The 14,437-nt window shown below is 34.4% G+C and overlaps 1 protein-coding gene and 1 pseudogene across 5 annotated transcripts; one reads left to right on the top strand and one right to left on the bottom strand.

Annotated features, from left to right (window-relative positions):
* The first annotated feature begins 1,624 nt into the window (after window positions 1-1,624).
* On the top strand, window positions 1,625-7,257 carry LOC131149528 (uncharacterized). Of its 5 annotated transcripts, none has more exons than XM_058100055.1 (4): window positions 1,625-2,501; window positions 2,604-2,645; window positions 6,298-6,431; window positions 6,517-7,257. In XM_058100055.1, the coding sequence occupies exons 1-3, from the start codon at window positions 1,793-1,795 to the stop codon at window positions 6,363-6,365; spliced, it is 819 nt and encodes a 272-aa protein (XP_057956038.1). In that variant the 5' UTR covers window positions 1,625-1,792; the 3' UTR covers window positions 6,366-6,431; window positions 6,517-7,257. The 5 variants fall into 5 exon arrangements, with proteins under 5 accessions (XP_057956038.1, XP_057956040.1, XP_057956041.1 ...); XM_058100057.1 differs by having other exon boundaries at window positions 4,772-6,431; XM_058100058.1 differs by lacking the exons at window positions 6,298-6,431; window positions 6,517-7,257 and adding exons at window positions 4,776-5,000; window positions 5,108-5,353.
* Window positions 7,258-7,393: 136 nt separating this feature from the next.
* On the bottom strand, window positions 7,394-11,281 carry LOC131148148 (fructose-bisphosphate aldolase, cytoplasmic isozyme 2-like; annotated as a pseudogene).
* Between the last annotated feature and the right edge of the window lie 3,156 nt (window positions 11,282-14,437).

Genomic DNA, 14,437 nt, shown 5'->3' with positions numbered 1-14,437 from the left:
ACCTTTGAACCTTTTGCCAACGTTCTATCACATTCAGACATCTTTTGGTCATTCTCTCAGTTTATCAAAGAGCTTTCACGTATACATCTTGCAAACATCTTTTGGATTGAGATTTGTTAAAGCAAGTATTTGATTTGTGTTTTCAATGTATTTCTTCTCTCGTACTTTTTTATTTAATATTTTATTGAGAGAGCAAAAACCTTAGTTTCCCATATATTTATTTGAAAAATCTTTTGGGAAAAGTTCATTCTAGGACTTTAAATCTTTGAAGCATTCTTGATATTATTTGTATTCAAAGATTTTATATTCTTTTATTCGTGCCAAAAGTTATTTAAGAAAACCTTAGATCTCCAACACATACTATTTGAAAAATCAATTTTTGGAAACATATTGCATTGGGTGTAGATTTTTGAGAAAACTCATCATACACATTTTTATATACAAAGATAATATATTTTTCATTACTCAAATCATATTGAGATCAACACATATTCTCTCTTGAGCTTCAAGTTATATTGTGTGAGGGTGCTTAGGGCTTATTGTGCACATTAGCTTGTTAAGAAGCAAATGAGTGTATCCAAAAATTGTATTCATCTATTTATATTTGCGGTTCGGTGTGTGAGCCGTGGAGAGGAAGCTATGCCTCATGGAAGTAGCGGATTATTAGAAGGAAACTGTACCTCTTGTAAGCAGCGGATTAGGAGGAAATTGTGTCTCTTATAAGCAGCGGAATAAGAGGAAGTTGTGCTTCTTGTAAGCAGCAGGTTTGTAACGGGAAGCTCCTTCTAGGTTTAAGGAGCAGATTAGTGGAATCCTTGAGTTTTTTTGCCCAAGGTGAGGACGTAGGCCAAGTTTGGCCAAACCTCATTAAAAATTCGGTGTCTGCGCTATCTCTTTATCTCTTTTTATATTTCCGCACTTATATTCATATTATATCTGTTATACATATTTTAAATATTGGTATATATGAATATCCAAAATACGTGAAAATATTTGGGTAATACTGAATTAATTGAAATATCCACTGATTGAATCAATTAAGTTATATAATATTGGAATCGGTGTATATCCAAATTTGTGCCTGTATGGTTGGATTTTTAAATTAAGGATTAAGAAATCGAAATATTTTCAAATACCCAATTTACTCCCCATTTTGGGATTACACATAAATTAACACAAGTCACAATTTAACAAACCATCTTATTCAAATAAATTTTTTAAAATTATATTTTTATTTGTTAAAGATATATTTAGTTATTTAATTTTCATGAAATGTATATAACAAATATTTTATTATGATATAATTATTTAAATATTTTTTTGAATTATTTGTATTATTTATTCAATTTTCATATTTTTAAATTTTTTTAAAATAGTAATTTAACTATGTTGTCATGTTTATGCCAACTCATTGACTCCATTTAGTTTTTTGGCATTCAATTCACTCATAAATTTAATTTTTAAAATATATTATAATTAATTGATAAACTTTTCTAACTTAATTTATTAAATTAATATTATTTTCTTAATTCATCTTATTAAAATATTTATTTATTTTATTAAATTTAAATAGTTTAGGCACATTCCCCAATTAGGGTTGAAAAGAACCAGTCAGTAGATATAAAGTTAGGCAGATACTAAATATTCTTGACAGATTAAAAGCAGATTCCTTGACATTTTACCACCTGTTTTCTTCCTAGAAATCTCATTTTTACAAGCCGCTATCAAAGACAACACACTTTCTCCTTTCTTTTCAACTTTGGATCCAAACCAAACCAAAAGAAAAAGGAAAATGAAGACATACAGGAAACTCCATCTTCCTATCAACCTTATATTCACCATCTTCTTCACCATTTCTACAGCCCAACAGACGCTGCCAAACTTCTGTGGCAAAACAAGAACTCAAATGTCTTCTTCTACTCTTAACTCAATTGAATCATCAGTGTTGAAACGCATGATCCTCTGTAAATCACAGAAACCGTACCTTCGAACCTCGATTGGTCTTTTCCCAGTATCATCCATTAACTTTACCAGTAAACTCGTAACCATCTCTCATTCCTCTTGTTCTTCTTCAAATCACTTTGTGCCTCCTCCATTTCTATCAGCTGGTTTTCCCACCCAAAAACCCAACTCAATGCTTCTCTTCAACTGCTCAAACCAAAGACATTGGATTTTACCATTTGCCAGAAACTGCACTGGCAAGCATAGCTGTAGAGCTAATCCTGAAGTTTTGGTAGGATCCAATTCCTGCGTGATTGTTGATGATCCAGAGAACCTGGATAAGGGTTTTGATCCTAAAGCTCTGAGTTGTTCACACTACAGCAGAGTATTCAGAAGTTCTTCGGATGATGATGATGATGACAGCAGAGAAGATTTTGAGTTGGGAACAAGGATTTCCTTCGAGATTCCAGACCATATGCCAGAGATCTGTAATGAGTGCAGAAAGACCAATGGTCATTGTGGGGCCGCGTTGAGGTGCATTTGTGACCCAAAAGAGTGTAGTAAGCGCCCTTTTTTATTTTCTCAAATTTTGAATTTGTGGCTTTGATGTGTTTCTAGCAGTTCATCATGTTGACTAGCTGGCTTTTATGGTGTTATTGCAGACGACAAGGTATTCTCCACGGCTGGATCCATAAACCCTTTTGGTAATATCCTCTGTTCTTTGTTTTACTTCGTTGTTATTTTGGTTGTATTTTCTTGATGCAAGGAATTCAGAATTTTGGAGTTGTGTTGGATCAAAATTCAATTATGGGCATATATGTGAAACACTTATTTATTGTGAACTGTGTAATAAGGAAATACCCTATTTAAACGTGATCTGCTATTTTGAATTATAATGAGTTAGAATGTATCTGAAACCGTTGTGAACCTTTAATGTGTAGATACTTTAATGGTTATTATCGTTTATTATGATGGGTGAAAATGGAAATATAAATATATGTTCAACGGTTATATATATAGTAATTATTGTTCCCGAATCATATGGACGGTTCTATAATTTCACTTTTATCATCACATTGTCAAAAGAGAATACAAAGAATGCAGAAGGAATTTTCTGAACATTACATGTTGATCAGAAAGACCATCCGTACGGCTCAACACATCTTGGAATGTTATGGAAATAGGTATACTTCCGCATTCAGTTTAATGTTTTTGATGATATGACATAACTGATTATGTCATAATGATGATTCTCATCAATTAAAGAAATACTCTTTAAGTTCTTACAAGTGGTATTAGAGCAGTTTCATGTTGAATCATTGGGAAATAGTTTCTCAATTTTGGCTTGATTTGAATAAATTTTTGTTTTTTTTTTTTTGTTTTTAATCTGGAAATTCGAATCCAAATAATAATAATAATAATAATAATTTTTTTTAGAAATTTTGTTCTTTGCGGAATCGTGAGATATTTAGTTGCACTTTAAATTTAGTTATTATATTTTTGAGATAAAGATTTGGTTTGAATTTTTATTTTATATTTTAATAAATTCAAATCAAATTAAAATTATAGCCCAATAGTTTTTTAAAGAGAGGATGGTAAGGATAGAAGTTATAAAATAAATTCAAATATGGGTATTTTTATGGACATATATATTGAAACGAAGTTGATTAAAACAGCAAGTCGCCAAAGTGACAACTCCTGTGGCAATCAATTTTGCTTTAAAATATAAACGGCTTGTGTGCGTGTAACGTATGTAAAAATTGATCGGCCCAAAGAAAGATAATTTTTTTGACAGAATTGCACGTGCACCTGTGGTAATAAATGTATGATAATTTTTCGGTCTATTTAACATGTGAATAATAATTCAGCCCAAAGGAAAATTTATTATTCGACGTATTCAAGTTGTCACTTTTTCTAACCAAACTAAACACACTGCATTGTTGGACTATCAAACCATGTTTTTTTTTTTTTTGTATTTACGATGGGAATTTTCTTCATTACTTTATTTTTTGTAATATTGTAATGTTTATACATTTATTTTTATGTGTTGTTGAACTTCTAATTTTGTGAAGTACTTACAAAATAAAATATATCACTTACAAATTAATATATTTGTCCAAAGATAAAATATTAACGAAGTACACAATATCTTGAGATGAGAATTTCCTGTTTTTGAATTTAATTTTTGTTCAAGATTTATGTGAGCTTGTTTTAATTTTTATGGATGTTTGTTATTCTCTATTCAGCTATGACTCCTACTAATATTACATCCAACATCAATTCGATTCCTATGCTCAATGGCTCAAACTTTAAGTCATGAAAAGAAAACCTTTTTATTGTTCTCAGAGTCATGGATATTGACCTTGCGTTAATGGTTGCTCCTTCCCCCCTTATTACAGACAAAACTACCTCTGATAAGAAAATGGGTTTTGAAAGGTGGGAGAAATCAAATCGCATGTGTATGATGATCATGAAGAGAGCCATTCCAAAAGCATTTAGGGGCACTATGTCAGATAAAATAACTATAATTAAGGATTTCCTTACCGATATTGAAAAAATGTTTGTCAAGAATGAAAAGTATGAAATTAGTACACTCTTGACAAGCCTAATTTCAATGAGGTATAAGGGTAAAGGCAACATTAGGGAGTACATTTTAGAGTTGTCTCATCTTCCTTTTGAGTTGAAAGCACTTAAGCTTGAACTCTCTGAGGACTTGTTAGTGCATTTGGTGTTATTATTCCTTCTGGCACAGTCTAGCCAGTTTAAGGTGAGCTATAACTGTCAGAAAGAAACATGGTCTCTGAATGAGCTCATCTCACACTGTGTATAGGAAGAGTAAAGACTTAAGCAAGATAAGGCAGAGTGTGCTCACCTAGCCTTGACCTTCAAGGAAAAAGGGAAGAAGAGGAAAAAGGATAAGACTGCTGCAGATACATCACCTCAAAAGAAACAGCAAAAGAAACTTACCAAACAGGAAGGTACGTGTTGTTTCTTCTGTGGAGCTGAAGGACATAGGAAGAAGCAATGCACCAATTATCACGCCTGGCGTGCTAAGAAAGGTATGCTTTTTAATTTGGTTTGTTCTTAGGTTAATTTAATTTCGGTACCTAAACACACTAGGTGGATAGATTCTGGTGCAACCACTCACATCAATGTGTCTATGTAGGGTTGCCTGAATTGCCAAAAGCCAAATGATGCTGAAAGATACATCTATGTGGGCGATGGCAGGACCGTTCAAGTTGTGGCAATATGACTATTTAGATTATTGTTAAAAACTAGATTTTATTTGGATCTTGTTGAAACATTTATAGTACCATCTTTTAGATGGAACTTGATTTCTATTTTTGTTTTGGACAAGTCTAGTTATTGTTATTCATTTGGGAATGAAAATTTAGTTTGTTTCATGATTCAACATTGGTTGGTTCTGATTCTTTATCAGGTTGTGATAATCTTTATATGATAGATACAATTGTTTCATTTAATGAATCCCTACATTTAAGTACATGTGGTACCAAGAGAAAATTAACCGGGGAGAATTCAACTATGTTATGACACAAGAAATTAGGTCATATCTCCAAACGGTGAATAGAGAGACTTGTGTCAGATGAAATTCTAGACCCCTTAGATTTCACAGATTTTAATATTTGTGTAAATTGTATTAAAGGAAAACAAACCAATATGGAACAGAAGATCGAGTTGTTGCTAAGAGTGAAACAACCTGCTAAAGGGTCATGTAGGATGGTGCCTCCAGAGATAGCAGAGTTGGGGAAACAACTTGATGAGTTGGAAGTGGGATGTGTTTGCCCTTCTAAAGTATCGTTGGGAGCATTAGTGTTGTTTCAGAGAAAACATAAAGAGCATCTACGGAAGGTGTTCAACAAGTTGAGGGGAAACAATTTGTATGTGAAGAAAAGGGAGTTTCTCTTTGCTCAGCGGAGCAACAAATTCTTTGGTCATGTGGTGAACAAGATCATATTCGGAGGGGTATGGAGAAGGTAAAGATGATTCAAGAATGGAAGATCCCCACAACAGTGAAGGAGTTGCTTTCCTTTCTTGGTCTTACTAGCTATTACAGTAAGTTCGTTAAGGGGTATTCACGGAGAATGACTTCAACCTAGAAAGGTATTATTGGCCGCACATGTGAGATGATGTGGTTGATTATACCAGGACTTGTCTCACTTGCCAACAAGACAAGAGGGAGTGGAGGAAGTATGGTACGTTCATAACCGCACCAAAGTACTATTCGACAAAGGAGATGACACAATTGTTCTTTGTGATTTTTGTAAAACATTGGGGTGTTCCCCTAAGTTATTATTTGTGACCGAGACTTAATGTTCACTGACAACTTCTTGACAGAATTTTTCAGGATATTTAGGTCACATCTTAACATCCCTTCGAGTTCTCACCAACAAACAGACGGATAGATGAAGAAATTCAAAGAGCTACTAGAAGAGTGCTTGAGCCATTTTGTCAACGACAACCAAAATTAGGTACAACTACTTGATGTAGCTTCATTCTATGGCAATGCTCAAAGGAGCTCAATAACCAAAAAGAGCCCTTTTGAGCTTGTTACAGGTCAGCAGCTGTTGTTACCTTACACAGTGGGTGAGTCGTACAAACGAAAAGTTCCAAGGTGTACATCTTCACCAGAGAATGGAGACCAAATGTAGAGTTTTCCCAAGCCTATCTGGAGAAAGCTTCTAAGTAGATGAAGAAGTGGGCAGATCAAAGGAGAAGAATGCAGTTTCATATCAACTGTCTCAAGCCGTTCAATGCTGACACCAATGATCTGAGCAGAAGTCAGTCCAACAGAGCAAAGTTGAAGATAGTGCAACCTAACGAATGTGAAGTTGAAGAGATCCTTGTAGACAGAAAGTTCACATCCTCAAGGAAGAAGCGGCAGAAGTTCCTAGTGAAGTGGAAATGCGTTGATGACAAAGAAATCAGCTAGATTTCTACACAAGATATTCAACCGTTCGTGAACAAACTTGAAGTGTACCTACCGCTAAAAGTCTACGGGACGTCAACCGCATAAGCGGGGGAGTGTCACGAGCTAAGCTTGTTCAGGGAATTATGCTTGTCTGTGACCACTTGTCTCGTGGGATGGGTTTCCATAATGTAAATACTAATGTACAATTATTTTCTACTAGTGTCAGGATGATAATTATATAAAAACCTCTTTAAGGTAGGGTGAGTGTTCATCAGTCATTGTAAAACTCACTAACTATTGTCAACGTGTTTAGCCTACTTGCCTACCTCGCTAAACACACATTTTCAACGGATGTTTTGTTAATGAATTGCGTAGTTTCAATGTTTACTACTTGCGTGTTACTACTTTCATTATTGCTTACTGTTTCCGTTGCCATTTGATTGAATGCTAATGAAAGTATTTCATAAATGAATGTTGATAAACGATAGGCTGACTAGTTAAATAAGAGTGCTTTAGTTAGCGTCACACAACCCTTTCACAATAGTGTAAAAATAGCCGGACCATGACATTAGGTAAGACCATCAAGGCCTGGGTTGCAGTCTCATCATTAGTCACAGGGAGCTCAACAGTGCCCCTATCAACTTTGATTCCTGGGAGCACCCCACCTTCCCTGAGGATTTCAACTAAAGGTCTACTAGAGAGTTTTCTGATAAAGGGTTTCTGCAAATAGAATTATGCCCGCCTTCCCTGAGGATTTCAACAAAAGGTCTGCTAGAGGAAGTTTTCTAATAGAGGGTTTCCGCTAATAGAATTATGCTCGCCTGTTAGACTCGATATTCTCAACATTAATGCTAGCTAGACGCTTTCCAATTGTGCCAGTTGATTCTTCTGCTGCGAGAATTCCCTTTCCAGGGGTAGCAAGGTAGGCAGCATTAGCAATGAGTTCATCTACACAATGAAAACGATCATTGAGGTTCCATTTGTTTCAAGCGTAAGAAACTAAGGAAATGCATGAATTTTTTGTTAAATGAGGCTCAAATTGCAACCACGGTAGAAAAAATTTCCTTGGATATGCTAGTTAGCAATATTAAATGCAGCATAATTTTGATAGAAATTCATGGAAAAAGAATAAGTAACTGCAGTATATTCAGTTGGATTCCCATTCAGCACACACTGCAAGATAGAAAAAGAAAGCAAACAGGATCTTCAGTATTCACACAAAAATCACAGATGAGATGTGTTGCTGACTTGCTGTTGCAGCAATAGGTATGCACGATCATTAGTGTTTGAAACTGGTTATACTCGTAGGCTATTGTCGTTAAAAGTCATTCAGTAGTAGGATGTGGATAAGGGTCAGACTACATTTATAACGAGTGACTTCTCAGAAATCAAAGTAGCAATGTCATGAGATGGTCCTAGCTGCCCCCTCAAGAAAGTCAAAAGAAAGAAAGGAAAGGGAAGATAAAGGTTGAAGGGGACAGACAAGAGAAGGAAAGCGCACTTTCCTTTCCCTCTTGCTGTTTTGTTGAACAAAGGAAACTGAAAGGAAAGAAAATATTAATAAACTAGAAAGTTTATTCAATTAGATTAATGGACAAATCTATGTCCTCTTAAAAGGAGGGATGAGAAACCTTTTTCCTTCCACCATACCAATCAAATGAAAAAGGACTTTCTCCTATTATTTACGGCCTATTTGGAACTTCAAAAGTATGAAAAAAATGAAGGAAAAACAGAAAGAATTCCACTTTTTCATTTTTTTTTTTTTGAAAAACCGTAATCCAAACTCGTCCTTACTTTCTTTCTTTTTCCTTCCTTTCTCTTTCTTACCAAACATGCCTAAACTGAATTCGCAAAATAGATTATCCAAAATATCCAAATTCATTAAAATTCGGAATCCGCTTTTATCTGATAAGAATGTTTATCATTTGCCCAGCTTTATATCTTTTGACCTTTTTTTTTTTTTTAATCCATATTGGTTACCATGCAGATTTTGCTCCCTCAAGGACCTTTTTGTTTAATTTATTTTTTTGATAGTAGCCTTTGATTCGGTTTGGATCAAGAATTCTAGTTAAGGGAAAAAAAAGGGAAAGAAAATAAGAAAAAAAAAACTCATTTTTTATTATATTTTCTTTCTATATTAAATATTTTTAAAAATAAAAATTTATTTTAATTTGATTAAATATTCAAAAAAATAAAATGTAAATAATGTTTAGAATCATAATTTTATTATTTTGGAATAATTTTTGTTTTATTTCTTGCTTCCCTGACAAGCAAATATGAGAAGTAAATTTCTTTATTTATTTTTTTTGTTTCTTTTCCTAATGTTTTTAAAGTTCCAGATGGGACGAGAAATATTTGTAGATAACCACCACTTCAAAAATGTAATAAACCTATTGGAAGAAATCAAATTTCACATGCAAGGATGAAAAGTTCATCCTATTTATTACTATTATTTTTTTAATATTTTAATTTAGAAGTATTGACAATTCCATTTGTGAGTTTATCTCACATTAGAAATTTGAGTAAATGATAGTTGTTTATATATATAATTGAGTCCAAAATACAATAGGCTTAAATTTTTTTGATCAAGTTGATGTTCATTTATGTGTATCAAGCTCATCCATGGACTCTTCCGATACTAAAAAGTGGTATCAGAGCAGACAGTTTGTAGCTCTGGTTGAGCGACATCATAAAAATCGCGACGTGAAGCTAATTTTCCTCATTTGCTAACAGTTGGAAAATCAATGTATGATCGATGCCAATAAGGATCATCTAGGTCTGGGATAGATCCGAGTAGGGTTAAGACATGGGAGGTAGGATTGATTCAGAGGCACGTGGAGTGCAATTTGAGGCACATAAGACACTAGTGGTAAGATCCACTTGAGCAACTATTGAAAAATTGAGGTTACTCCCATAAGGGAGACGGTTTCCATTCAAGGGGGAGAGCAATTGGAACTCACAAGTGAGAGGGAAATTATTGAGAATTCCACTTATGAGTTTGTCCCACATTGAAAAATTTAAGTGAATGATGGGTGTTTATAAACATGTTTGAATTCAAGACTCAATAGGTTTAAACTTTTAGGTCAAGTTGGTGTTCACCCATATGTATCAAACCCGCCCATGGACTCCTCCTATGCCAACAAGGGAGAGGGAGTAGGGGAAGGTGGGAAAACTAAAAACTCGAGTCAATATCTTAGCAAACATCTTATAAATATTTAAATAGATGTTACATGTTATCAGATGTGAAATTTTTCTAAATATAAACAGTTTTTATTTTAAGCATACAAGATAAGTGTCAGTGTCCGACTCATATCAGGCAGACACTCGTGTCGCGATGAGGAGCCTTAGACTTTTATTTCAAATTTTGAAAGATTTTTATATTTAAAAAAAGATGTATTATCTGAATTAAGCAAACTTATAACTCCTTTTGATGACTAACCAAAAACAATTTGCATTGGTCAATATAGTTTCCAAAATCACGATCAGTTCAATTTTTATGTCAAGCAAAAAATTCAGCTTATTTAGCATTTTGGGGATCGAGTTGGATTAATTACAGTGCTTATCCCTTCTAGTATTCAAATGAAAAAAAAAAAAAATATTCTTTATCCACATCGACCTTATAAGATAATAAAAATTAATTGAACTCTTAACTCACTTTGTTTACAATTTAAGCTTCCTTTGAATAAAGGGCTTTACTCAACAAAAGAAATGAAAAAAAAAAAAAATTCAGTATTTTTTTTTTATTTCTTTCCCTGTATTAAATACTAATAAAAATAAAATTTTATCGTAATATCCTCAAAATGAAGATCAAAAAAATATTTTATTTTTTTTTCATTTTTATATAGTGAAAAAATAGATCACGAAAATAAGTTTGTTTTTGTCATTAATTTTTTTTTAATGTTGATTTCAGTTGTTTGTGAAAAAATTAAAAATTAAATTTATAATTTTTTGACAATTTGTTTTCATAATATTTTAGTATCCAAAATTAAATATTTTTAGATTAAATCATTTATTTTATCCATAATTTTTAATTAAAATTAAAATCAAATTATCATATTAGTTTATAATTAAACAAAAAAATGTCAATAAAATTTTAAAAATAAAACAAAAAATTAATTTCTTTTATGGGAAACAACGATTCAACGCAACCCCCACAGATACAGAGAGAGCATGCATCTTGAACTACAGGGATACAACAGAGCAGATGAACTCGAAGAAGAAGGTTCGTGGGTAACTACGAAATTGAAAAAATCAACGGAAACAACAAGTGAAGAACACCCCTTGGAATCCAAATCAGTCAAAGAAGACAGAGACCCACACGAAAATCTTGCAATGAAGAATTAAATAGGGTTCCAAGAGGAACGTACAGTAGGATACATAACCGTGATATTTCCCCGCGTAAGAAGACATAATCGATAGCGACGGCGATGGAAACAGGGGCCGCACCTGAGGGTACTGTAAACCCAAGGAAGCACGGGCACAGAGAGAGCAGAGAGTGACAGCGAGAGAGAGAGAGGGAGTGGCAGCTGGAAACACGGGTGCTGTCCCAGTGTCGTGGGCCTATTGGACCGCCACTGAGAGACTTCGGATAAGGCTGTGCTGACCGGGCTGACCCGTCGACATGGGCTCGCCTGTTGTTGGGGTGGGTGCCCTGCCCAGCCCAGACCAATTCATTAAATTGGCTTCTACCCAGCATGGCAGGCCTGAGCCCTTGTGCTTGTGGGTGGGCCTGGGCGGGCTGATATGCTTTGTAAACCGTTCTGCTCAAATTTAGGTGCTTAGTTTAGTCCCCATGGACGACTTCTTTTGTTGGACGGATTTCCAGCTCGTACTTACTCTAGATTTATATAAATGAGCAATTTCCACATATTTTGGAGACTTCTTTACTAAATAAGCCTAATTTATGATAGAAGACTTATATTATAAGAAAATAACTTAATTTTTATGATAGAAAACTATATTATAGATTAATGACTTTGTGCTTAAGTCATTCAAGTTAGAGAAAAGTTGAAAAATTGAGAGAAAATATTGAGGACTTCAAATTGTTTCATTTGTATTGTTATTCTTCCATTTGTACTGTATTTTATATTGTAAAATCATAAGAAAATATAAAACATAACAATAAAGGACCCAAATCAGGAAAAGGAGAACAAAAAGTAGACTGAATCTTAGCCTTGTGTCAGAGGCAGTCAACCGGCCCAAGTAGAGGCCAGAGGCAGTCGACCGGCTTTTGAAGGCAGTCGACTGGTCTGGTAAGTTTTGTCTGCGACGATCTACTTCTTGTCTCTAACAGCTAGTAAATGGTCAGCCGACCTAAAAGCCAAAAAGGCTCCAGCAGATGAAAAACGACTTGTTTTCATCCAAACTCTATATATATGCTCTCCTAAGCCTTACGAACATTAAAGTACCGACTTGTACTAAATAGTCAGGTGCTTTTTCTTTTATTGTTGACTTTTTGAGTCTAATCCCTATTTTGATGCTGACAAAACACTTAGAACTAATATGTGTGTCTAGTACTTGAACAGGTTATAATTCAGAACACACACATAGAAGAGAGTCACGGAAACCAGAAGGAACTCAAAACTCACATACATCTGGCGCATTCCATGAATTGAAGAGTAAAAGACAAGAAGACATTTGAATTGATTGTAATTGCATTTCACTTTTGTAGTTGGTCTGTAATAATGCATGGCATGCATGACGTGGATGAGAGATTAGATTGACCATAGACTGACAATAGGGAACTCAACACTTGTACCAAAAACCTTTTTTTCTTAACAACTAAAATCATACAAGGCTTTTGGAATTGCATTAGGGTCCAAAACAGGGCCAAAATTTATTTTACAAAAACTTATATAAAGAGCTCAAATTGACCATAGACTAGCGTTGGGTTTTTTAGGCTTAATTAAAAAGCTTTGATCGACTGACCTTGCACAATTTAATCACCTCGGTCAACCGAATACCCTTCAGGCCAGAAGTCAAATAGTTGACCAAACCTTGAGCGACTGACCTAAATTGAATGTATCTTTCACGGTTAACCGACTTTTAAACTTGACTTTTTCTACCTGCCCCGGCCAACCAAACTTTCAGTTCAAAAATACCCTCGGTCCACCAAATCTCACAAACCGGAAGATCCTTAAGGCCAAGCGACCGAACCTACGAAGGTTTGGAATATCACCTTGGCTTGGTCGACCGTCTTAAAGTCGACCAACCCTTTAAGACGGTCGACCGAACCTCTCGGGTTCAGATTATTTTAAGCACTTAAAATGTGTTTAATTTTTATTAAAAATTTTTAAAAATTCCTAATATGTCTTTAACGGTTAAATTTTCCCCTGAGTCTATATATACCCCCTTATAACTTAAAATTAAACATGAGATTAGAGAAAAAATCCTCCTAAAATATTTTTTGATTCTTATTCATTTTTAATACTCTCTTAAACTTTTATTTGAAAATTTTCTTTTGAAGAGCATATATCTTTTGGGCATTCATTTCTTTTTAGGCATAATACTCTCACTCCTCTTCATTTGTTGAAAATCGTTTTGAGAGTATTAGCTAGAGGTTCCCCCATATATTTTATTTGATAAATATTTTTAGGGTGAACTGATTATAGCTTGAAGATCTTAGCATACTTATTGCAAGATTCCAAAAAACTCATATTCTTATTTGCAAAATTCTTTTTGAGCATACCCTAGCTTTCTTAGGCAATAATTTTGAATGTCATTGTTGGAGGAAAGCTATTGGGATTTCAAGATCTTTGAAAGAGCATATATTTTCATAAAACATTTTTTTTTTATCAAAGATCATTATCTTCACTATCTCTCACATTATTTAATATCTATACCTTTGAGAGATATATCACATACTCACATTGAGCTTTAATTGCATATCATTCGTGATTGCATTCTTAGTGTGTTATTGTGTACACATCTGTTTATTATAGAAGCATCTCTTTGTACAAAATTATTTGAATATCTTTTGTATTCCCGACGTGTGATCATCGGAAGAGGATTGCATTGGCCTGTAACGTGCACCGGATAGTTCAAACCCGGTTAGGAGGACCTATTGCACCGTAAGACATAGTTGTAAAGGTTGGGGTTAGCCCTGTGAATGTGACTTGGGATATTCCCTCACCCAATAAGGAGAGGTGATTGTAATCAGTGCCGCTCCACCCATAAGTGGGTATTAGTGGTGAATCCTCTTACTTGTTAGCTTGGGGCGGGGACGTAGGCAGTATTCACTGAACCCCGATAACAAATATCGTGTTGTGTTAGACGTCGTAGCCCAGGAATAAGTACATGTGCCCCACAGCGGATATGTTGTATAGAGTCAGAGGGGGGGTGAATGACTCTTTTTCACGTATTTAAAAATTTTCTCTACAAAACAAAATATTTGGCAAGATTCAAGCAATTGTATCACAATATATGGAATTTAAATCATGCACAAGATAAACAATAAAGAGTAGGGAGAGAGAAGCTTAACACTGGGATTTAACGTAGTTTGGCCCCCAACCTACGTCCACGCCCTAGTACCAAGCTAAGGATTCCACAATCCACTATACACAATCT

The sequence above is a fragment of the Malania oleifera genome, chromosome 2, assembly GCF_029873635.1.
Source record: "Malania oleifera isolate guangnan ecotype guangnan chromosome 2, ASM2987363v1, whole genome shotgun sequence".
Lineage (NCBI taxonomy): Eukaryota > Viridiplantae > Streptophyta > Magnoliopsida > Santalales > Ximeniaceae > Malania > Malania oleifera.
This window is presented reverse-complemented; position numbering and strand designations above follow the sequence as displayed.

Excerpts from the sequence above, each read along its gene's own strand:
- LOC131149528 (XM_058100055.1), top strand. The coding sequence starts at position 1,793 with ATGAAGACATACAGGAAACTCCATCTTCCTATCAACCTTATATTCACC. Across the intron at positions 2,502-2,603 it reads TTGTGACCCAAAAGAGTGTA|ACGACAAGGTATTCTCCACG; the intron begins GTAAGCGCCCTT and ends GTGTTATTGCAG. Across the intron at positions 2,646-6,297 it reads TGGATCCATAAACCCTTTTG|AATTTTTCAGGATATTTAGG; the intron begins GTAATATCCTCT and ends ACTTCTTGACAG.